This window comes from Podarcis erhardii (assembly GCF_964252035.2).
Source record: "Podarcis erhardii genome assembly, chromosome: 4".
NCBI classification, from domain to species: domain Eukaryota; kingdom Metazoa; phylum Chordata; class Lepidosauria; order Squamata; family Lacertidae; genus Podarcis; species Podarcis erhardii.
The window spans coordinates 74,417,410-74,441,562 of NC_138508.1; the positions used below are offsets into that span (position 1 = coordinate 74,417,410).

General features: G+C 39.4%; 1 protein-coding gene across 2 annotated transcripts; it reads left to right on the forward strand.

Annotated features, from left to right (window-relative positions):
• Positions 1-197: 197 nt before the first annotated feature.
• Positions 198-22,884, forward strand: TUBGCP5 (tubulin gamma complex component 5). Of its 2 annotated transcripts, XM_081858964.1 has the most exons (23): positions 198-498; positions 2,939-2,992; positions 3,077-3,185; positions 3,773-3,869; positions 6,685-6,761; positions 7,394-7,526; positions 8,214-8,328; positions 8,784-8,873; positions 9,586-9,679; positions 9,844-10,090; positions 10,208-10,410; positions 10,770-10,885; positions 11,795-12,063; positions 12,872-13,070; positions 14,289-14,477; positions 15,210-15,392; positions 15,822-15,906; positions 16,020-16,140; positions 18,298-18,476; positions 18,916-19,041; positions 20,243-20,331; positions 21,265-21,365; positions 21,655-22,884. In XM_081858964.1, exons 1-23 carry the CDS (start codon positions 329-331, stop codon positions 21,699-21,701), a joined length of 3,093 nt encoding a protein of 1,030 aa, XP_081715090.1. In that variant the 5' UTR covers positions 198-328; the 3' UTR covers positions 21,702-22,884. The 2 variants fall into 2 exon arrangements, with proteins under 2 accessions (XP_081715090.1, XP_081715091.1); XM_081858965.1 differs by lacking the exon at positions 198-498 and having other exon boundaries at positions 2,107-2,992; positions 3,777-3,869.
• The last annotated feature ends 1,269 nt before the right edge of the window (positions 22,885-24,153 follow it).

Sequence of the window (24,153 nt, forward strand, 5' to 3'; positions counted from 1 at the left end):
TCCTTTTTTTTTTTTTAAAAAAAGCAGCAAATTATCATCCAAGAAGCTGCTTGCCAAAACGCAGCCCTCTAGAAAACCTCCAGAGTTTTAATAAGCAAGCAAAAGGCGCATGCGTAGAAGATGGGGAGGAAAGAGCCTCCTTCGCCCTCTCCCTCCTCCTGGAGAATCGGGAACGGAAACCTCGCGGTACTTGCCGCGAGATGTTATGTGGACGATGGCGACCGAAAACAAACGGAAGCGCCGAAAGGTGACCACATAGGGGGGGGGGGGGAGGGCGAGAAAAAAAATCCTCTCAGCTTCTTGCCTCGCTCAGGAGGCCTGTTTGGCGATGGCGGCGGCGGCAGCGACGACACCGCCCGCGCACTGGAGCCGCTTCGAGCAGGAGCAAGACGTGACGTTGCGGGAGCTGATCCGGAGGGTAACCGGCCTAAGCGGGCAAAGCAAGGAAGAGGCGGCCCACTTCCAGGCGGCGCTGAACTTCTCCTGGTCCAACTTCAGGTCCGTTACCTGGGGGGGGGGCGTGGCGGGGCGTGGCTCGCGCCCAGAGCGGCGGTTGGGGATGGGAGGGGCGGGAGACGGGAGAGGCGCGCGACCAGTTTCACCTGTTACCGGTTGGAAGTCTCCTTCTTGTCCTCCCATTGGCCACTTATGTGGGTTAAGGGAGGGGGGTGGAAGAGAGCCTCATCCTGACCAGTGACCGCAGTAGAGGAATGGGTTGATGGGTGGGATCCAGGCTTAGACACGCTTCAGAGAAGGCCCACTGGTTTCATTGGGTTTACTCCCCTAAGTCTGGCTAAGACTGGATCCAGCCCCGAGTTGTTTAGAACATTTGTAGCCAACCTTCCTAATACCCTCCAACTTTTTAAAATGTGGCTCTTTTTTTTGGAGAGGGGTGTTGTTGGGGGGTTGTTTTTATTTTGATTATACTGTATAATCATATATATTGTGGTTTTATATTTCAATTTTGTTCTGTGAACTGCCCTGAGACCTCCGGGTATGGGGGGGGGGTATATAAATTCATTCATTCAATCCATCAGTCCATCCATCCATCCATCAGGGTATAGGGCGGTATATAAATTCATTCATTCAATCCATCAGTCCATCCATCCATCCATCCATCCATCAGGGTATAGGGCGGTATATAAATTCATTCATCCATTCAATAATAAATAAATAAAATAAAATAAAATAAAATAATAAACTTTTATTATTTACCCCACCCAACTGACTAGGTTTCCCCAGCCACTCTGGGCAACTTGCAACATACCGTATATAAAAACATAATAAAACATGAAATGTTGAAAAAAACACATCCCTATACAGGTCTGCCTTAGAGTGTCTTCTAAAGGTTGTATTGTGACTTCTAAAGGTATTGTGGCTTGCGTAACTCCATACCCTCCATTTCTCCAATGAAAATAGGGTCGTTCTAAGGAAAAGCGGAACCTTCATGGATCAAATCAGAAACTGGGGTGGCTTCTGTAAAGCCAGGACTGTGCCTGGAAAATAGGGGCACTTGGAGGGTCTGGTGTTATATGGTCTCTATGGTCTCGGTAGCCACTTCCAGTCACTAGTCTAGCTGCTGCATTCTGGATTAGTTGAAGAGTTTGGGTTTGATATCCCACTTTATCACTACCCTAGGGAGTCTCAAAGCGGCTAACAATCTCCTTTCCCTTCCTCCCTCACAACAAACACTCTGTGAGGTGAGTGAAGCTGAGATACTTCAGAGAAGTGTGACTATCCCAAGGTCGCCCAGCAGCTGCATGTGGAGGAGCGGGGAATCGAACCTGGTTCCCCAGATTACGAGTCTATCGCTCTTAACCACTACACCACACTGGCTCTCTTAGTTGTGCAGTGGTACCTCAGGTTAAGAACTTAATTCATTCTGGAGGTCCATTTTTAACCTGAAACAGTTTAACCTGAAACTGTTCTTAACCTGAGGTACCACTTTATCTAATGGGGCCTCCTGCTGCCACCGCTGTGCTATTTCTGTTCTCATCCTGAAGCAAAGTTCTTAACCTGAGGTACTATTTCTGGGTTAGCGGAATCTGTAACCTGAAGCATCTGTAACCCGAGGTACCACTGTAGTTTCCAGGTTACCTTCAAAGGTAGCCCCACATAGAGCGCATTGCAGTAGTCCAACGCGAGAGATAACTAGAGCATGCACCACAATACTGAGACAATACTGAGCTAAATAGACCAATGTTCCAACTGCGTAAGGCAGCTTCCTATGCTGCTGTATAAGTGCATATAGAATTTTAACTTTTCTAGAAGTGGAATGTAGCTTAGTAGTAGAACATCTGATTTTTATGCACAAGATCCTAGTTACAACCCCTGGCAACTCTAGTTAAGAATGGGAATGTCCCTTTCTGAAACCTGGGGGAGTTGCTTCTGGTCATTGTAGACAATACTGACTTGGATATGCGGGGGTCTGACTTTTTATAAGGCTGCTTCCTGCACTCTTAGAATACAACTATTAACTGCAGCCACCATGGTCAATGGTTAGGAATAGTGGCATTTCACTTCCAATTCATGCTTGAGAGATATAAAATATTCAGGCTGTGAATTCAATTGCTTCTGTAGACAAAACTCCACCACTCACTTACAAGAGAGGGGTATCAAAAGACACAAGGTTTGCAGACATAAAAAAATCATTAGAAATTAAGCACTAAGAAGGAACCCAAAAAATAAATCTATTGAGGACTGGGCATGATCACTGGTCATGGAATGCTAACTGACAGGGGTGGGGAGAAAGGAAAAATCTGGGTGGAATGAGCAGCAGAATGGAGTATCCTAGAAAAGGGGATGGCTGGTTGGAATAGTCAACAGGAGTTCTCCACACTGCAACATTTTGTTGCAAGTCTTACTTGTATACTCTACACCAAAACTTTTGAAAAATTAAACTATGTTGTGCAGTAGATATTTTATTATTTTTCTTTAGGTTTCATCAATTTCTTGATGTCAGCCAGCACAAAGTGGACAAAATAATAGAGGGGTAAGACATTTCTATTTTTATGACATTGGATTAGTTGCTTTCTGTTGACAGATTTACTTATAAGCACTGAACTTTTTGATACAGGATTTATGAAAAGCTGATAGTTCATTCAGACCTTGTTAAAGCTGCAAGCTGGAAGAATTTAACAGAAGAGTTTCTGAATTCTCCACTTCCAACCACTGAAGGAACAAAGGTATGCAGTTTAGAAAACAGATTTCAGTTGTGTTGTATTCTTTCTTTCTAAATAAGGAACATACCATGGAGAACAAGTAGTCTTTCTTTACAGAGTTCTTATAGTTCTAATTTCCTGTTCTAACTTAACTGTATTAACTGCTTCATAATAGCTATCCTAGCTCTTATATATATAATTTACTTATTAATTTATCAACACAGCAAACATTTCATGCTTAGCAGCATTTTAAATATCTATACTCATGTACTCAGAACTTGAATTGTTCAAACAGTTGGAGGTTTACCATGAAGGCAGTAAATTCCAGTTTTAGTAATGTTTCTCTAACCAATTGGTCCAGATTAAAAGCTATTATTATGAAATACGGACTTCAGCTAATTGAAATGCACTGTTATGTAGCCTAGTGTCTTGTTTTTCATGTGATTCTGCATCGTGATTCTTTTAATGATGTATTGAGATGTGTGATAAACTGAAGCTTTTATTTTGCATTTCTAAATATATTGTTGTACTAGAAGTCCAATCTATTCATTTCCATAACTATTGACAAATACATTTCCTCCACTGAATTATCTGTTTGTCTTCCGTTTAAGACAGATGTCCATTATGCCATACTTTCTCTTCTGTTGTGCTTATCTGATTCTCCTTCCAACACCAGTTATGCAGAAAAACCAAGAGAGAAAGAAGTGGGTAGGTTTTAATATATTACACATAATTCAGGAACCAAATGGGAAAACTGGACGTTTCATCCCTTTTGAAACCTTTATATAACATGATTTTTAATCTCATGCCAATTCCTTTTTATTTTGTGAGTTATTAGTATTAGATTGTCCATGTATATTGAAATATATTAATGTATAATAAATAATGTATACTATTATTTAGCTTTTCCATATCTCTCTGCACTGTAGTAGTTCAGACTACTTACATAATTGTCATGTTCTTGGAAGAAATGGGATTATTTATTTATTTGATTTCTTACCTGTCCTTCGCTACAAATTTCCAGGGCAGGTTCCAGCAATTTCAAACAGTATTAAAATCAACTTAAACGTATTATAATCAAATATGAGAGGGTGGGTCATATATATATATATATATATATATATATATATATATATATATATTTGCTTTCGTAGATTTTCACGGGTACAGGAATGCAGGTTTTGGTGTCCTCGGGTGTCTTCCCGTGTAAAAGTTGGGGTGTCTAGGCGACGTTTCGACGAGGTCTCACTCGTCATCTTCAGGCTGGTGCTTTCGGCTTCTTGTTACTGGAACAGAGCAGGATCTCAGTGTTTGAGTTCCTATAAATACTGTAGAGGGGGTGTGGTGTATAGCCTCCAATGTTCTGGGCAGAGAGGAAGTTCCCAGGCTAGTGTGCCTTTTCTTCTTTTGTTCCTTAATTACTTGAGAGATATCTTGAGTGATTTCTTGAGTGATATCCTGAGTACCACTTAGGTGGGTCATTAGGTGTGGATTAGTTGTTAAAGTCTTTGTGTCTTGACCTCTTGAACTTTGTGAAGAGTTTTCCTGAGAAGATGGCTGTACTGTACTTAGTTGTGCTCTGGCTTGGCTTCGTGTATAGGGGCGAGCTGTGGTTTTGTGGCTTGTGTCAGCCAGATCTGTGTAGGGATTGCAGGGTGGTGCAGCATCCGGAGGTGCCACCATGGATTGGCTACTGGATGGTGTCTGTAATTCATCTGTGGAGAGGGTCTGGGTTTGGGTCTGGTGTGGTTGATTGGTGCTGGCGTTCTGTGTGCCTCTGGATCTGATGTCAGTTTTTGTGGGGAGGGCTAATTTCCAGATGTCTGGCAAGCGGGATGTGTCGTCACGCTTGTTCATGTTGTGAGGGTGTTTCTCTATCTCGATGGCTTCCATGATTATTCTCTTGTGGTGATGTTCCGTGTTAAAGAGCAATTTGGAATCTGCAAAATTAATTTCGTGTCCTGTTTCTTTCATGTGTTGGAAAAGAGAGGAAGTTTTTTCTTCTTTTTTGACGGCATTCTTGTGTTCTGCGATACGTGCATTTATTCGTCTGTTTGTTTGTCCAATGTACGTGGCTGGGCAGACTTTGCAGGGTATTTCATAGATCCCTTGGTTTTCCAACTGGATTTTATCCTTGGGGTTTCTGAGGATATTGGCTATTTTTTGGTTGGTGCAAAAGGCTGTTTTGATATTGTGTTTATGGAGGATTTTGCTAATTTTATCTGTAGTGCCCTTGATATAAGGAAGGAGGGCCATGCCATTGTTTTCTTCTGTGTCTTGGTTTTTGGGGGGTGTTTCCTTTTGGATTAGCTTCGTAATCCTGTTTTGCTGGTATCCATTGGCAATTAACACGTTTGAGAGATTCTGTAACTCAGTTGTCAAGTGGTCTTTGTCAGCCAGGCGTTTGGTTCTGGAGATGAGAGTCTTGGCTACGGAGTTTATTTGTGCAGGGTGGTGGTGTGATTGTGCATGTAAGTAGCGGTTGGTGTGTGTTTTTTTCCGGTAGATAGTGTGTCCTAGGGAGCCATCAGGTTTTTTGTAGATTAGGACGTCAAGGAAGGGAAGTTGGTTGTTGGCTTCTATTTCCATAGTGAATTGTATTTTGGGGTGTAAGTTGTTGAGATGTGTGAGGAAGCTATCCAGTTTTTCTTTCCCGTGTGGCCAAATTACAAAGGTGTCGTCAACATATCTGAGCCAAAGTTTGGGTTTGTGTTCTGACTTGTCTAAAGCATTGGTTTCAAAGTGTTCCATGTACAGGTTTGCGATGACCGGTGAGAGGGGTGATCCCATAGGTGCTCCTTCTATCTGTTTGTATCTTTGTCCATTGTGGATGAAGTACGTGTTGGTTAGGCAGTGGTTGGTCAGGTCCAAGATGTATTCGGGGGGATTGTATTTGTTTTGAATAGCTGTCAAGGCTTCATTAATGGGCACTTGTGTGAAGAGAGATACAACATCGAAGCTCACAAGTAGGTCATTAGGATGTAGGTTTTGCTTCTTTATTGTTTCTATGAACTGGAAGGAGTTTGGTACGTGTGAAGAGATGGATTCTGCATAGGGCTGAAGTTGCTTGGCGAGAAATTTAGCGAGATTTTGTAGAGGTGAGCCTATGGAGCTGACTATTGGTCTGAGTGGTGTTCCTTCTTTGTGTATCTTGGGGAGGCCGTAGAGTTTGGGGCATCTGGATGATTTTTCTCTGGGGATGATTCTTAGCTGGATTTCTTCACTGATAGGAGAGGCTTTTATTTTGGATTTGGTGGTTTTTTCCAGGTAGGTGGTGGGATCTGTTTTTATAGGCTGAATTTTGGACCAGTTGTTGAAGTTTTTGAGGCATCTTCAGGGGCAGCTCCCTGTACAGTGCCTTGCAACTATCCAGCCTTGAAGTACTAGAGCACGGAGAACAGTGGCTAATTGTCTAAAACAGGCCATAGCTGGCAAACCAGTCTAAGAGGTCACTTGAGCCTTCAGTGACAATGTTGGATCCAGGAATATCCCAAAGCTACAGACCTTTTTTTTTTTCATCTAGAAAAAGAAGAATTTGATTGGCGGAAATACTTGATGGAAGGTGAAGAATTTGACTATGGTCCTGATTTAGAAACACCAGTAAGTAATACATAGAACTGCATTATAAAGTCACAGGATGCATTGGAAAACTGGGGAACTATTTCTGCAGACCATAGTCTTCTGTAAATCCATCTGCTTTTTATTATTTTTATTATTACTTACTAAATTTCTTGATGGCCCTTCACCTGAGGATCACAGTTTTATAATATAAAAATACATAACATAGTAACAAACAAAAACAACTCCCCCCCCCCCATTTAAAAGACCATGGATTGTTTAATTAGCCAAAGGTCTGGGAGAAGAGGAATGTTTTTGCTTGGCACCTAAAGTACACAACGAATGTGCCAGCCGAGCCTCTCTGGGGAGAGCATTCCATTATTATGCTCTGCTCATAAGCTTTTCTGTGACATTTGACAGGCCAGTGTTGGAAGAAGAGTGCCAAGCTAGATAGATTTTTTAATCTAAATTAATGAGGCAGTGATTATGCTTTTAGGGTGTTTGGTGATGGAACTTGTGAAGAAAGGCATTGTTAATAGGTTGAAGGGGGATCTGATTTAGTTGTTAAGACATAAGGTAATACAACAAAATGTTCATTTTATTTTGTAAAAATGCATTGTAAGGTTCCCACCTTACGTGAATTAAAATATACTTTGTATGCTTATGTTTTACAGGAGTGGTCTGACGTAAGTGATGATGATGAAGATACTGAACCACTGAGTAGAGAAGACTCTGGCATTCAGGTGGACAGGACACCCCAAGAAGATCAGGATCAAAACAAGAAGTCATCACATGTCACATGGAAAGGTTTGTTCTTCAAGACTTGCTTCATTTGGCTAGAGTTTTTACCTTTTGTGAAGCATATTGCTGTCATGTGCCTAATTGCTTTGAACTTTATGAAAGTTTGTATAGTTAATATTGAAACTTGAGCTGGCAAGTCTCAGTACTCCACAAAACTAGAGTTTGTGTTTTGGCAACAAACCATGATGTTTGGTGGCCTCTCTTTGGGGCCCTCAGATAAGCTATGGCCAAATTCCCTTTTGAGAGAGTTGCTAGGCACCAAGGCACTATGAGGTAGGGTCCAGCCTACCATTGGACACTTCCCCCTCTAATATGCTCTTACCGCTTGTATTTTGTTTTCAGGCAGTTTCATAGTAGGAGAGAGTTGTTAGGCTCTTGCTCAGTATAGAAGAGATGCCATTTCTGAGTCCAGCTTCCTGGTCAACCAATAATCTTAGTGACCATGGGTCTAAATTGTTTTCCTGCTTCTGGAAACATCCATTTCTGGTTTGTGAATTTTCAAATTGACACCTATTTCAGTTTGCCTTATTGCTCCTGAGATTTAGGTTCCTGTAAACTTACCTGAGATGAAACCCTGTTAAACTCAGTGGGGCATTCTTCCCCATAGACATGTTAGGATTGCTCTTGTTATTTACATTATAAAGTTTTCTCTTCTATGTAAATGGAAACTGGAGTGAAATATCTTGTATGCAGGTGAACCTGATGCACGTACCTGGCTAGAGCAACATGTAGTTGCTCAATACTGGACTGGCAGAGGAGTTCGTTTTCCCCATAGTTTGCATTTTCATTCCAATTTAGCAGCTGTATGGTAAGTAGTTAAGTTAATTTTGTGTTGGGAGGATATAATTTATGATCAGCTGACTACTACTTTTGTATATATGTGTAGTAATGATAAAACTGAATTTAATATGTATGAAGAATTGCTTAGATTCCTGAAACTGTCATGAACATCTCTGAAGGATTACAAAACGTCTTGGGACTGTGTTATTCTTATGTCATAATGGTGTCAGAAATGATGTGTGCAGTTTGCAATTTAAGCATAGCATGCAACTCTTGAAAGGAAGTGATGCATTTAAAATATTCAGAGAGCTTTTCAAGCTAGAAACAGAGTAGTTCATATGCATTAAAAAAATAAATAATGATTCATTTGATTCCCTAAGTACATTGGATCTGCAGGAGAGGAGCAAATAAAAGGAGTAACATTTGATACTGGTTACCAGCAATTTTGGTTGTAAAAAATAATGATGATTTTTTTCCTTCTAGGGAGCAGCACTTATATACTAGTGATCCCTTGTACATGCCAGAAGAAAAAATTATTGTTACTGAAACACAAGTCATTCGTGAAACAATTTGGTAAGTAGCAGGACTAAAGAAGTTACCACTTGAAATCTGTTTAATGTTCTTTGTGGAATACTCTCAACAGTCAGACTCATGTGGTTATGCTATTCCTTTACTTCAACACCATCACTCATGATGACAATTCTGATATTGCAATAGCTTTAGAAGGAGCAGCTTTAGAAGGAATTTAATGCTTTGCATTGCTCTTGAAATACAATAATTCTAAATGTTATCTCAAAAGACCTTGCTACCTTTCTTGTGTAAATTTAATTCATTTTAGCATGCCTCTTGTCAGTGAGAGATATAATGAAAATTGTGTTACTCAAAATCAAGCTGTTTCCCCTCTCAAGCATTAACAATATGAATAACACAACTTTGAAAAATAAGCATCTTCTTAATGCAGTCTTGCAAATCATTTTCTTGTGGTGTACTCTGTAAAGTTGAACCCGCTTCATGAAAAGTTAATGGAGAAAATGACCACAATTTCCCCAAAATTAATTGTGGGCTATTACAAAACTACTTATCCATGCCACCATTTCACCAACACATAGATCTAATCCAAAGGTATGTCCAAATCAGCCAAACTTGTAAGACCTAATATTTGTCTGGGGTCCTTTTGAATATATCCTATATTTTGTATATATAATGATGTTGCTGCAGTCTTAAAAAGTTGTACTGTGTGTTGTACTGTGTTTTGTACATGCTAAGTTAGTTCTTACTTTTACAGGCTGCTTTCAGGCGTAAAAAATCTCTTTATATTTCAACTGAATGATGGAAAGATTACTGTGAGAAATGACATCATGGTGACTCATTTGACCCATGTAAGTTCAGTGATCAAGCTAGATCAGTAATCAAGGTGCAAAGAAAGCCTGATGTTGGCACATGGAAGGAGGATTGCTTGCAAAAGATGATATCTTACCCTCTTGAGTTTTCTATATTGGAGTGCTAATACTAAAGACTAAATGAAACCACATTTGTTTTGCAGAACTCGTTAAGATCAATGTTGGAGCGGATAGCAGCATATGGGCAAGTTGTATTTAGATTGCAGAAGTTTATTGATGAAATAATGGGTCACAGCTCAGAAAGTGGAATACATGGAATCATTTCTACTCCCAAGAAATCAGCAGAAGCCCCATTTAGAACCTATCAAGCTTTCATGAGAGCCCTCTATAAATATTTCATAAGTTTCAAAGAGGAACTTACCGAAATTGAGAGGAGCATAATCAACAAAGGTAGTATACTTTGGATTATAGTAGAAGAGTTTCCATAAGTCTTAATCTGTTGTGAAAGTATAAGATGTGAACTAATAACCACACATTATGAAACATGACTGTATTTCTGTTCTACAGATGCAACAATCACTCTTTCCATAGTCATGGATAAGTTATCACATCGATTAGCTCAGCTCAATATACTTCATAAGGTTTTTAGCACTGGAGTAGCAGAAGTACCTCCTGACACTCGCAATGTTGTAAGAGCATCTCATTTGCTCAATACCCTGTACAAAGCGATTCTTGACTATGATAACGTTGGGGAAGCCTCTGAACAAACGGTATGTAGAAGGTGTTCATCATGATTTCTGTAGGAGAAAAATAAGTTATTACTTCAGTCAACTGATGACTAGACATAAATTATAAATGCTTTAATATACAAGTGGCAGTTGTAGTGTCTTCCTATGCTCAAACAATATGTTCTGCAAAAGTATAAATGTTTGTACAGCTGATTGTGATAGTTAGGATTCAAAATTCATTGTATGCCGTTTACAAAAAAGATAAAGTGCTTCCTATGTGTGCATATCGTTTTCCTTGACTGTATACTGTAAACACATTGGAGAGGCTATATGTGCTTTACTAGTGAATTCATGAAATATTTATGAATCACCCAATAATCCTCTTTAAAATTTCATTGCAGGTATCCCTCTTGTTTTCTCTCTGGGTTGAAACAGTGAGGCCATATTTACAGACAGTGGACGAGTGGATTGTCCACGGTAACTTATTTGATCCTGCAAAAGAATTTATTATTCAGAGGTAGGGATAATGAACTTGTCTTTTGGATATACTGGTGTTTCTTAGGGCAGAGAACACTTCCTATATGGCAGTATCTGAACCCAAAAGCAGTACTGCACATGTAAGAGACTTTTCCCCATTGCTAACTACCAGCTTCCTGTGCAGTCATAGGGTTTTGTCTCCCTTGACCATAATAGACCCCATGTATAAATGTAGCTGACTTGTAATCTTCATCTTCTGCAAGGCTGAGACAGACCAGGACAATTGAGTTAACCTGGGTGACTGTAATTAATAAAATGACAAGCAAGCTATATCTAGGATAAATGTTTTAATGAAAAATATTATAGCGGTGCAGCTGGGCTGTGATATGCACCTTGTATTGGAACTTAGTTTAATTTTGTGAGAATATTATTCACTGAATGTTAATTGTAGAAAGTGAGCTTGGGATTTTAAAATCATGAATTTGTGGCTTGAAGGAAACTCAAAGGCGTGCTTGTGCTACAAGTGCTTGTGCTTGCAGTTCCTTTTGTTCAGTGTTCCTGCTTAAGACATTTGTAATGCCATGGCCAGTTTGTGCTTTATAACATCATTTAACTACTGTTACGTGTTCAGTAAAGCCTTGGCACAGATATGTGTTGTGATATCTAAGAGCCTTATCCATTGTGACTGTTGATCTGTAAATCCTAGTTCTAAAAACTTCGTATTTTCTCAATCAGAATGTTTGTATTACCGTTCTGAGAGTTCAAAGCTGTTTCTGTGGATTCTGAACCTTAACAAGACCCCCCCAAATATTTAATCTTGTGGTTGAATGTTTTTCTTTATCTTGATCACCTGCTTCAGGCTATTTTCAATAATTGTCATGATATAAAGAATTAGGAAGTGTTATAGTTTCCTAAGGAAGAACTAATGATCGCATGTCTGTCTTTGCAGAAACAAAAATGTTCCAGTTAATCATAGGGATTTCTGGTATGCTACCTACACTTTGTATAGTGTGTCGGAAAAGACAGAGAATGAAGAAAAAATGAGTGATAATGCTAGTGCCAGTTCTGGCAGTGATCAGGCACCCTCAAGTAGACAGCATACCATGGTCTCTTTTCTGAAACCTGTACTAAAACAGATCATTATGGCTGGAAAGTCAATGCAGTTGTTGAAGAACCTGCAATGCACAGATGGTTCTCCACAGCAGGCTGCATCAAGAGGTGATAAAATCCTATTTTACTGTGTAAATGTTATTATTATTCCTGGTTTTAGTGGTATGTAGCACTTCATACTGCATGTGAAAATGCAGCTCACGTAATGAAATAGCAATGAAAAAATAGTTTTGGCATATTGGTAGGTATTTAGCATTTCAGATATAGGTCCCTCTATTTCCCACTGAATTTTACTCCTTTAATTGTTAAAAATCTTAAAAATCAATTATTAGACTACTGATAGATTATATTAGAGTTTAAATGATTTTTCATTATTGTTAATTTTTAGCCAGCCCAGAAAATAGTATCATAACAGTGTGAAATACCAAGATAAATGCTATTTTCTGGTATCCATTTTCTTTTTTCCTTAAAGGATGTTTTACAAACCTAACTTTTCCATTTTGTGGAGGCAAATGTTTGTTTAAATTGCCATCACCACATGATTGTTTTCATGTGAAACTTTTATCTTGTGAAAATATCCCAGTACGCATTGCGCAGTCAAACTTTTGTGGTTTGTAATCATAAGACTCAAGTGCGCTATCAAACATGCACCAAGGGGTCTACTCTGACAGATGGACTATTGTTTCTTTCTTGAACATTACTGGAGCATTCGAAGCAATAAGGAGCGCAAGTGTTATGTGTTAAATAGGCTTACAGTGTTTGAGAATCCTACCTTAAAGCACCTCCTAATTTTTTTCCTGAACTCAGTTGAGAGATAAAAATAGTTCATTTTTTCTTTTTTTCTTTTTTATTGTGGCTTACAACAAACAGCTATTTCTGAAAAATAAATAATAACCTACATATCGGTCCTATTCAGATGCAGAGAGGAAGAGCTTGTACACGTTATTTCTGGAGTCTGTGCAGTCACGCCTACGGCATGGGGAGGAACCTATTCAAGATAGCATTACAGAACAGCAGGCCACCAAGCAAAGTCTAATAAAGATGCAGTCTATTGCAGCAAGACACTTAGAGCTGGATGATGTTCATGATCCCTTGCTGGCTATTAATTTTGCAAGGTAATAGAAGAGATTCAAAATAATTGATTCTCCCTACTATGTCTCTGTCGAAAGTCAGATTCTACCAAGCACAATTTGGGGAATTCCTGCTGTTCAGGCAGCTGGCATGTGACTTGAAATCCAAGTTGCTGAGAGGCGGCTTGTCACAGTACAGTATAGCCTTCAGAAGCCATACATCATTAATCTTTATTGCCTTAGGCACTGGCCACAGCAGTTGTCAGGATCTATAGTGTAAAAACACAGCAGCAAAACCTGTTGCTGATTTTAGGTAGGTATTTTCCCTCTTAGAGATACAGTGTGTCTGAGGAAGTACAGGATGAGTTGCTTAGATTGTCTGTTTTCCGGTTTGTGAGAGAATCATGAGAGTCTGGGGGTGAGGAAGAGGGGAAATAGTCACAAATTCCTGAAAAATATGAATCTGTCAAAGCCCGATTATAATCTTGCGCCTTGTAGCTTGGTTTTAATGATATGTTTTGCTTATCACGAACCCAAAGATTACTGTTCATAGAAATAAACTACAGTGGTACCTTGGTTCTCAAATGGCTTGGGTCCTGAACAAATCGGATCCTGAACTCCACAAACCCAGAAGTGAGTGTTCCGGTTTGCAAACTTTTTTCGGAAGCCAAACGTCCGATGCAGCTTCCGATTGAGTGCAGACAGCTGCTGCAGTCAGTTGGAAGCCACGCCTTGGTTGTCAAACTGATTCGGGAATCAAACGAACTCCTGGAATGGATTAAGTTTGAGAACCAAGGTACCACTGTATTAGAATTGGGCTGGTTTTTTTAATTGGGGGAGGGTGAAATTCTGATAAGTTCCAGAAGGTCATCTAGCACCTACAGATTGTTAAGGTCTGTCCAGAAGGCTGTGAGATTGGTAAGAGGGCCCAATCTGCAAATGCTGGTTTCATCCTACACTGAAATTTTGTACTAGTAGGTGCTGGTGACAGGTTTCTAGAAGCCAGCATGTGTTACTGTAAAAGTTGCAAGGCCCACAGAAGCTAGAAAATATGCGAAATACATTTTGTTTCCTCCCCACAGTATTCCAGACAGAATCCTGCTATAGAGCTAGAAACCCTGTGGCAAACTGTCTCCCAGCTTTGGGCTGGAACTTCATGGGATTTCTACAGCAGATATTGTTCATCACAAACAGCTCTAGTATTAAAAGAAGATTCTTAAGACATTTCATGTCAAATATTATTATTATTACTTTATTTTGTAGGCTGTATTTGGAACAAGGCAGTTTTCATGAGACGCTTACTGGTGATGATGTTTGTGTGGATAGATCATCCGAATCAGTTACGTGCCAGACATTTGAACTGACATTGAGGTCATGTCTTTATCCTCACATAGACAAACAGTATCTGGAGTGCTGTGGAAACTTAATGCAAACGTTGAAGAAAGATTACAGGTAAGAATTAAAATACTTATGCACTGATGACTTTATTAGTTCTTGTAATGTGCTTAAGGCAATACAGTGGTACCTCGGGTTACATACGCTTCGGGTTACATACGTGTCAGGTTACAGACTCCGCTAACCCAGAAATTTTACCTCGGGTTAAGAACTTTGCTTCAGGATGAGAACAGAAATCGTGCTCCGACGGCTTTAGGTTAAGAACAGTTTCAGGTTAAGTACGGACCTCCAGAACGAATTAAGTACTGTAGTAGAGATCTGGATCAGATCTGGATCAGATTTCCAGTCATTAGTGATTGATACTACTTCACTCACTCAGCTTAGGGACCCAGTCTTTGTTGATTATTCCTTATGGAGGAAGCATCTGGGTCACTCTTGTTGCAAAAGGGGCGACAGCAGAGTGGGGCAAAAGTATCACAGAATTCAACAGTAGAAAGGGTGGGTACATGGTTGACAGAAAAAGTTAATGCTCTGACAGAAGAATGTTGGCAAGCACAGTGATACAGTGAAAATAGAGTTTAAGGCAAGATGCAGCTTTCTTACTGCAGGAGTTGGGTCTTCTGAGCCATAAAGTTTACTAGTATTTGTATATATATATATATATTTAAAGTACATTTTGTTGAGCTCAGTGTCCTTAATGGTTCACATTTGGAAGGTTTCCTAGCATAGCTTAAGTTTTAAAGGTATGATGAAGTGAAATTTGAATATATGTGTGTTATTGTTTCTTAGGCTGGTAGAGTACTTGCAGGCTATGAGAAACTTTTTCTTGCTTGAGGCTGGTGATACTATGTATGACTTCTATACATCCATTTTTGATAAAATAAGAGAGAAAGACACATGGCAGAGCGAACCATTCCTTAATGTCCAGCTCCAAGAGGCAGTTGGACAGCGTTATCCAGAGGATAGTTTAAGGTAATAAGCATGCAAAATATATGTACAATATACATTTGGGCAGGAGGGGAGAGCCTGGTATGACTAGGAAAAGATTAAGAAAAAGTGTTTATTTGGCTGTATTTGGAGAGTAAATGATACCTTGCACATCTTGCTAACCATGGCACTTCAAATATAGCATTTCCCCCCATAATTTGGAAAAGCCAAGGCTGTTTAAAAGACATACATTTTATTGCTGCATTTGCATTCTACCCAGTTTGAGAGTATTAAGGTTTCTCTGTCTTATTTAGACTGTAGCTATGTTTGTGAGCATAGATACCTAATATCCTTTTACAAAGTTTGCAGTGGAAGTAATTGTAGCTGTGTTGATTTTATCTGATTTTGCATTTGTTTCATTTGCCTAGCTCCCAGAGCAAAACAATGGTAACGAGTATGTGTTTCTGTATGCAGGTTGTCTATATTGTGTGAAAATATAGATATAGCAAAGAAGAAGCTTCCTGTTCATACCTTGGATGGCTTAATATTGAGCTACAAGGTAATACTAGTTTAAATTAAAGAACTGAAATACAATAATGGTTTAATTATATGGTAATATATAGATTGGGGGGGAAATGAAATAATGTTTTCAATAATGTTTTTCCTCCTTAGGTCCCTTGGCCCGTGGATATAGTTATAAGTGTGGAGTGTCAAAAAATCTATAACCAAGTGTTTCTTCTACTGTTACAAATAAAGTGGGCCAAATATAGTCTGGATGTATTACGATTTCATGGTAAGGTAATTCATGGACACTTTTATTCTGTATAACTGAAACTATAACACTAATAATTGGTGAACTGTAGTTACACTGCTTCCAGCTTCTGGAAGAGCACAATACTTTCTGGGAAGATAGGGCAAAGGACAAAAAAGAATGTAAAAGGTAAAGAAACCCCTGACCGTTAGGTCCAGTTGCGGACAACTTTGGGGTTGCAGCACTCATCTCGCTTTACTGGCTGAGGGAGCCGGCGTACAGCTTCCAGGTCATGTGGCCAGCATGACTAAGCCACTTCTGGTGAACCAGAGCATGTAAAGGGAAGGAATTATGGAAAAGAACAAAACAAATTCCTTCCAGTAGCACCTTAAAGACCAACTAAGTCAGTTCTTGGTATGAGCTTTCGTGTGCATGCACACTTCTTCAGGTATCTGAAGAAGTGTGCATGCACACGAAAGCTCATACCAAGAACTGACTTAGTTGGTCTTTAAGGTGCTACTGGAAGGAATTTGTTTTGTTTTGACTATGGCAGACCAACACGGCTACCTATCTGTAACTGGAACTATGGAAAAGAAGGTATTGTGGCAAAGTATAAGTAGATAGTGGCTGGTTATCAGAAGGAGGTAAACACGAGGAAGGCTATGGGCCCGGATGGGGTGGCTGGCAGGGTGCTAAGAGATTGTTCGGACCAACTGGCAGGAATCTTTACGAAGATTTTTAACCAGTCTCTGGCCCAAGCCACTGTTCCACCCTGTCTGAAATCCGCTACCATTATACCCCTGCCAAAAACATCAAAGATAGACATAAAGGCCAGGACTAGCCGCCTGAGAAACAGTTTCTACGCTAATGCAATTCTGGTTCTAAAGACAGCATAAGGGGGTCTCTGTAGTACAGTGTATTTTAAAATGGGGTTTTAGAGTTTTTAGGGGGTTTTGAATGTTTTATTTTATGTAGTTTTGTGGTAGTTTTATGTAGCTTTTCAATTTCATTGTTCCACAAGGGACAATGACAATAAAGATATCGTAATCGATAAGTGAGACCTGCCACAATATGTTTCAGTGTACCATGTACCTGTTTAGGATTCTAGTCAGCCATGACCTTTTTGAGAAGACTCCATTTCATTCTCACTCCCCAACAGTCAGTAAGCACTCCATGCCCACTGAACATGATCACTTTTCATTCGACTTATTGTGGGGAGTAGGTGGGGAAATTGCCACTTTTACATTTTTCCTCTAAAGTTTTTTGTGCTCCTTCAAATCTTGGTGTACTGTGGAGTTGCTGATATCTCCTTGATCCTCCTTTCTCCCTTCTCTTGTGTGTGAATGTTGTCATTTTGGTTACACAAATCATTCTCCAACTGTGAATTCTTCACTATTTGTTTATAAAAAGAGCAAGTAGATTGCTTTGAACTATATCTGATCTGGAGTAGATGTGGTTAGCTGTTTATCTGCAATACAGAGCTGTGTGTGCTCTGCCAAAAATAGTCTGTACTGAGAAAAACTGAATTTTGTCAGTTGACTCAGTACCCAAATTGTTCTTTGTGCAAAAAGAATATTGTGGCACTTTTTTACAAAAACGTACCACAAGATCCTTCATTCATTTTTACTGCAACAGACTGTTAGTGTCAGGGCTGGTTCTGTTAGGTTATGCAAGTTTGCCTTTTTGTGTACCTTCTGTAGTTTATTCTCTATAGTCATAGGAACTAGCAGGCAGGGCACTAAAGTTCTTTAGTTTTTTTCAACTCAAGCAAAAATTCAAGGCATAAGAGCTGGAAACTCCCTACTTCTTTTCTTCATGAAATCCTATAAGGAGCTTAATGCCATGATGTGGTGGTTCTAAAAATATTTTTGCATTTCTTGATTTTATAAAATGTTGTATAGCTTACTTATAATAAAAATGTATCTTAATACTTGGTTTTAACTCTTCCCTGTTTATAGTGATTTTACTAAAATGTGGATCCTGTGCATTTGATTGATGTCCTGATTTATGTTTGCTGTCTTTACATCAAAGAAACCCTGCCCTCTGCTGTTTGAACAGTTTATTGGCATCAGTAGATTTTTTTTCTACTGAAGAATTTAAGGGGACCTGAACTGTTAAGATGCTGATGATGGCAGAATTGTAGTTGCGGTCGTGCCATTTCCTGTAATATCTTATTCTGTTGTCTTTAACTCTCTTAAGAACTAGTCAGGGCTGCAGAAAAGCCCCAGAACAAAGGAGGAGCTGTACTTGAACAAGAGACATTTCTTCACTTTGGATCACAGTTGGAGCCCATTAAGCAACAAACTCATCGGATGTTCCTTTTGAGGATGAAACTAATGCATTTTGTTAACAGCCTGCATAACTACATCATGACTCGAGTATGTGATGCATTATAATGTCATTAATAATATACTACTTTCATTAACAGTCCAGGATGAATTCTGACATATCTGCAGGTAGTTTGACCTTCAGTTTGTATGGCAGAAGTACATCTCATTCATTTAGGTTTTAGCTAATATCTGGAATATGCTTAAAATAGCAGTGGCTGTTCAGATGCTGAATAACCCAATTCTACTAAGTCACAATGCTTTTGGAACACGTGATAGATCCTTCCGTATTACTGTATTCCTGCCAGAATCCTTAATTCCGTGTACCTCAAACAGAAGCCCTTTGTAGAACATAAAATGTTTAATAGCCAGCTCAGCTTGTGATCTTGGAGAAAAATTAGAGGTGTAAAACATTTTTTATAGAAGTGTGCTAAAGACAACATTTAAGCATAAAGTTTAATCACTATTTATGCACTCTGTTTTTCTAAAGATTCTTCATAGTACAGGTTTAGAATTTCAACATCAAGTAGAAGAAGCCAAAGATTTAGACCAGCTGATTAAAATTCATTACAGATACCTTTCTACAATCCATGATCGCTGCCTGCTGAGAGAAAAGGTACATCAAGTTAGACTACTATGGTGTATTTAGTTTACACAGCAAATACCTATAACACTTGCACTCTGTTCAGGGGTTTTATATCATATATAACTGCTATAGAAAAAAATTATCTGTTGGGTCATTGTGAGGGTGAGCAGAGCTCCTTAACCTTCTTAAAATAGCATTTTCATTCTTTGTCCAGGATACTTTAGAATATTTTATTTGCCCAATATTTTGATTTAATTGTTTGCATAAATTGTTTAAACACTTATCTGAATGAGCCTTTATTATATTTACAAAAGCTCTTGAAACAACTGTTTTGAAACATTGAGAAGGCTTCGTTCATTCAAAATTGATAGAGGGTGTATGTTCTCTATCAGTAGGTAGAAGAGGAAGGACCATAATGATTCTGCAGTGCAATACTGCTGTGGGTGTCAGGGTCAAAGCCCCTGGGGGTAGGGCTTAAACTTGTGGAGGTGTGTGCTAAGTTGAATGGAAGCAGTTCCTCCTTCTCAACCACTCAAACTCCTAGCCTTGCCTGACTAGGAGTTAGCACTTACCGTATTTTTCGCCCCATAGGGTGCACCTATTTTTTGGGGGGAAAAATTTTTTATTTCCTCCCTCCAGGCGCGGGGCTGGGGAGGGGGAAGCCTGAGCTTCCCCCGACCGCAGCCCCCAGAACAGGCTGCTATCCGCAAGCCTAGGGAGCCCGGCGGGAAGTCGCGCCAGTCTCCCCAGGCTTGTGGATATCTGCCCGGGGCGCGCTCCGCTGCGCACCCCGGGTTTCGGGATGCAGGCTGTTATCCGTAAGCCTAGGGAGCCCGGCAGGAACTCCTGCGGGCTCCCAAGGCTTGCGGACAGCTTCCTGAAGCCTGGAGAGCGAGAGGGGTCAGTGCACACCAACCCCTCTCGCTTGCCAGGCTTCAGCGAAAGCCTGCATTCGCCCCATAGGATGCACACACATTTCCCCTTCATTTTTGGAGGGGAAAAAGTGCGTCCTATAGGGCGAAAAATACGATACATCCTGCTATGGGGACAGGACACATGCACAACCCTCAGCCTACGCTAGTTTTGGGTGGATAGCTTTTACATTGGGTAGAGCAGTGGAACCGCTTGGGAGAGCTGGAAAAAATGGAAAATGCACTAGGGAAGTAGAACTGCCTTGAACTTCAGTATGGAACTATGATCACAGCTGCTACTTTTAAAATGTCATTTACAGGTTAGTTTTGTGAAAGAAGCTATAATGAAAGTGCTGAACCTAGTACTGATGTTTGCAGACCGTTGGCAAGCTGGTTTGGGAGCTTGGAAGTAAGCGCACGCAAAATAATTTGGATTGTAATAATTTCACTGCATTAGGCTTTTAAATGGCATTAATCCCTTACATGAAACATTGGCTAGGATGCAGTGGAACAGGCAAGAGACTAATCACGTGACCAAGAATGAAATGGATTTAAGATAGATCTCATTAGCTCTGGGCACATGTTGCCTTGAAATCAGCATGCTTTTTAAAGATAAGGTTGTAAATCATACATTCATAAAATAAATTACACCTTTTAGATGCTTAACAGCAGAAAGAATTAAGTTAACGTGGCCCTTTATCCTTTGGTGTAAGTACCAAACAGGATCTGTATGGTCTGAATAATTTTTCTTTGATTGCTGCTACTGGGAAATATTGAATGCATTGAAGTTTTGTTTGAAGTGCTTTTATGGTGTGAGAATCATGAGTTTCTCAGCCAGTGACTTAATTTGATCTTTTGAAGATGCAGAGCTGTTTCTAAAAGGGGTTACAACAGTTGTGTTGTGTAGACCCCTATATCTTTTTTTTTAATTTCAAACAGCTTGATACCTGGATATATTTTCTGCATATCCATGCATCTCCTTTAGAGTAAAGAACAATAATGAGGAAAAACTAGTCATAGAGGCCACATCCAAGAACAAACCCTTCCATTTGCTAGGTACCTGTGCATTTACAATAAAAATGTTTGCTAAGACTTTCTAATGTCAAAATGATTTGGGTTTAATCCAGTTCGATTTTTGCTGATTTCCACCAAAAGCCCCTGAAAATAGCTCCAGTGGGTGGGGACCCCCTAGAATAGCATGGAAGGCAGTGTGATGGGTGCAGGTAGAAGTGAAAATAGCCTACCAAAAAGAGGAACCCCTTTTGTTCTCAAAAGTAATTTTATTATATTTTTTACTACCACTTTATTTTTGTCTACTTAAAATGTTCTGTCCTGTTCTCAGGATGGAATCAATAACGAAGATGGAATCTGACTTTAAAAACTGCCACATGTTTCTTGTGACAGTACTGAACAAAGCAGTCTGCAGAGGTTCCTTCCCACATTGTAAGTATTTAGAAAATAAAGGTAAAATTTGATTTTTCATACTGTTAGGCATTTACTGCAAAGTGCATTGCGCTGCTTTCTTAGCGCTTTCAGTCTCTAATAATTTTAAAGCTTGGTTATCTGCTGATAATTATAAGGGGAGGTTTTGGTGTGTATTAACAAGGATTCTTTAGAAATCTATGTAATTCATAACCAGTTTGTTCAACATGCTATTTTTCTTCTCTTCTGAAACTATGCAAAATACAAATGCCAGACATTAAAATATTTCACTTTGTGTTTTGGTTCACAGTGGAGTCTTTAGCCTTGTCACTCATGGCTGGAATGGAACAAAGTTAGTAAAATGCAGATGTGATACAACTACTCAAACGCCTGCAACATCTTCTGTGTAACATTGTAATCATCCAATGCTGATTGCTTGCATGAAGTATATTTTGAACTGTTTGGCAGGGTTTTCATTTTGAGCGATCCCAGGATTGCAGTATTATTTTTAGGATGTACGTATTTGTGCTTGAAACTGTAAAAACAACAACACATTCATCTGTAAATAAAACACTGAATGCAATTATTTATACAGTATACCATTTATTTTATATATTAGGAAATATTTAATCAGATCAGGTCATTCTTTTGTTTTCCTCTGTGAGGAACAGTTACTAAAATGCATACTGTATAGCAAAATTTTAAAAGAATTTCTGTGAACTTTGCTCCTGTGCATAGCTTGCAGGCTATCCCTGAATGCAGTGGCAGAAATATTTTATTCAGAAACATATAGTTATTTAATTTGCATACCACCCTTCATCTGAAGATCACAGAGTGGTTCACAACATAACAATGCAAAATGAGAACGCAAAATGCATAATAAAACAAAAACAAACCAATAACCCCCTCCCACAAACACATATAAAAGGCCATAGAATGTTTCATCAACCAAAGGCCTGGTTATAGAGAAACTTTTTCACCTGGTGCCTAAAGATATGTAATGAAGGCATGAAGCGAGCCTTTCTGGAGAGAGCATTCCACAAACAGGGAGCCATTGGGTGCCTTCCTTTTTCCTTTTCCCAAGATAAAATGTCACCTGCAACTGAAATCCCAGCAGCTGTAGTGCCTATGGCAAATGGTACTATTTTGTTAAATTGTTTTTTTCATGGAAATGAATAGCACAGGTAAGGCACTTTATGCCACCATTAACTTACTGCACATCACAACATTCTAACATTTGTTTTGGCATTCCTAGCAGCTTCAAAATGTTCATTTTTAAGCTTTGTAATCTTAACTGCTAGCAACATTACTGGTGCATTAGGATGGACTATGTTTGCATTATCTGCTTACATAATGTGTAAGGATAATACTTCCTTCTCTATACTGCTAATGCATTTCTAGTGTAACTGCCTTTTATGAAACCTGATAGCAAGTGATTTGATTCTGGAAGGAATTTCATGGGAAATATATCATGAAGATTGTAGAAGATTGTGTAACTCGACCTTCACATGACCATAAATATATTACTGTCTGAAAACTGGCTGTTGTAACTTGCTGCTTTTATAAGGTACCGGTAGTTTCCCTTTTATATTGTGGGGTGTGTGTGTGAAGCTTTTGGTTAATTCCTTATTAAGGCAATACCAAGCTTGCTAAAAAAATGAATTTAAAAAATCGACACTGTGCCTCTTACTATAGTTGAGAACACAACTCTTTACCAACTTTAGTAAGTGCTATTTATTTTATTTATGTGCTGCAGGGATTGCCCGCAGTGGCTCTTGTATATTTTCTTTAAAAAAATTATTTTTAATTGCAGCCATGCCCTTCACCTGTGGAAAGGCTTTTTTAAAAAAAAACTTTGAGGAGGGTGGTGCTCAAGTATGTATGTGTGTGTGTGTGTGTGTGTGTGTGTGAGAGAGAGAGAGAGAGAGAGAGAGAGAGAGAGAGAGATGCATGTTGAAACACAAACAGAGAGAAAGACTTCTGGTCTGTTTGTATTTGTGGTCTGTGACAGAGATACACCTGGGCAGAGAGAGTGAAATATGTATGTGTGGCTTGAATGTGAGAAGTGCATGAGTGTGTGTGTGAGAGATGTGTGGTTTGACCCACTTGAATATTTTTTGTGGTAGTGGGGATTTCTCTCTTACTATTAGACAGTAACAGTATTGTCTGGGTAAGAATTAATACAGTGGTACCTCGGGTTAAGTATTTAATTCATTCCGGAGGTCTGTTCTTAACCTGAAACTGTTCTTAACCTGAAGCACCACTTTAGCTAATGGGGCCTCCTGCTGCCGCTGCGCCGCCGGAGCCCGATTTCTGTTCTAATCCTGAAGCAAATTTCTTAACCTGAAGCACTATTTCTGGGTTAGCGGAGTGTGTAACCTGAAGCGTATATAACCTGAAGCGTATGTAACCCGAGGTACTACTGTATTATGTGATCTGCATAATTAGGAGCAGCAAGGCATAGGTGATTCCCATGACAAGCATGAGGTTGTCTGGAGGTGGGAAGAGTACTGTACTATTACTAATTTTGTGTGAAGCCATCCTCAGGGAGTCATGTTGTGTTATGCCATTTCCTTCTTTCTCACAACAACCATTTTGTATTACGTTATACCTTCATACCAACTACTTTGTGAGTGGCATCCACAGCACTTTCTCAAAATGTGCCCACTGGCCCAGTAAGATTGACAGTTTGTAAAACAGAATATTTAACCTGGTTTTTAATAAGATTTCAAAATAATGAAAGCATCTAATAATCCCAGTAAACAAATCAGTATAATGAACAGAGCAAGAATGGACAACATGAAAACAG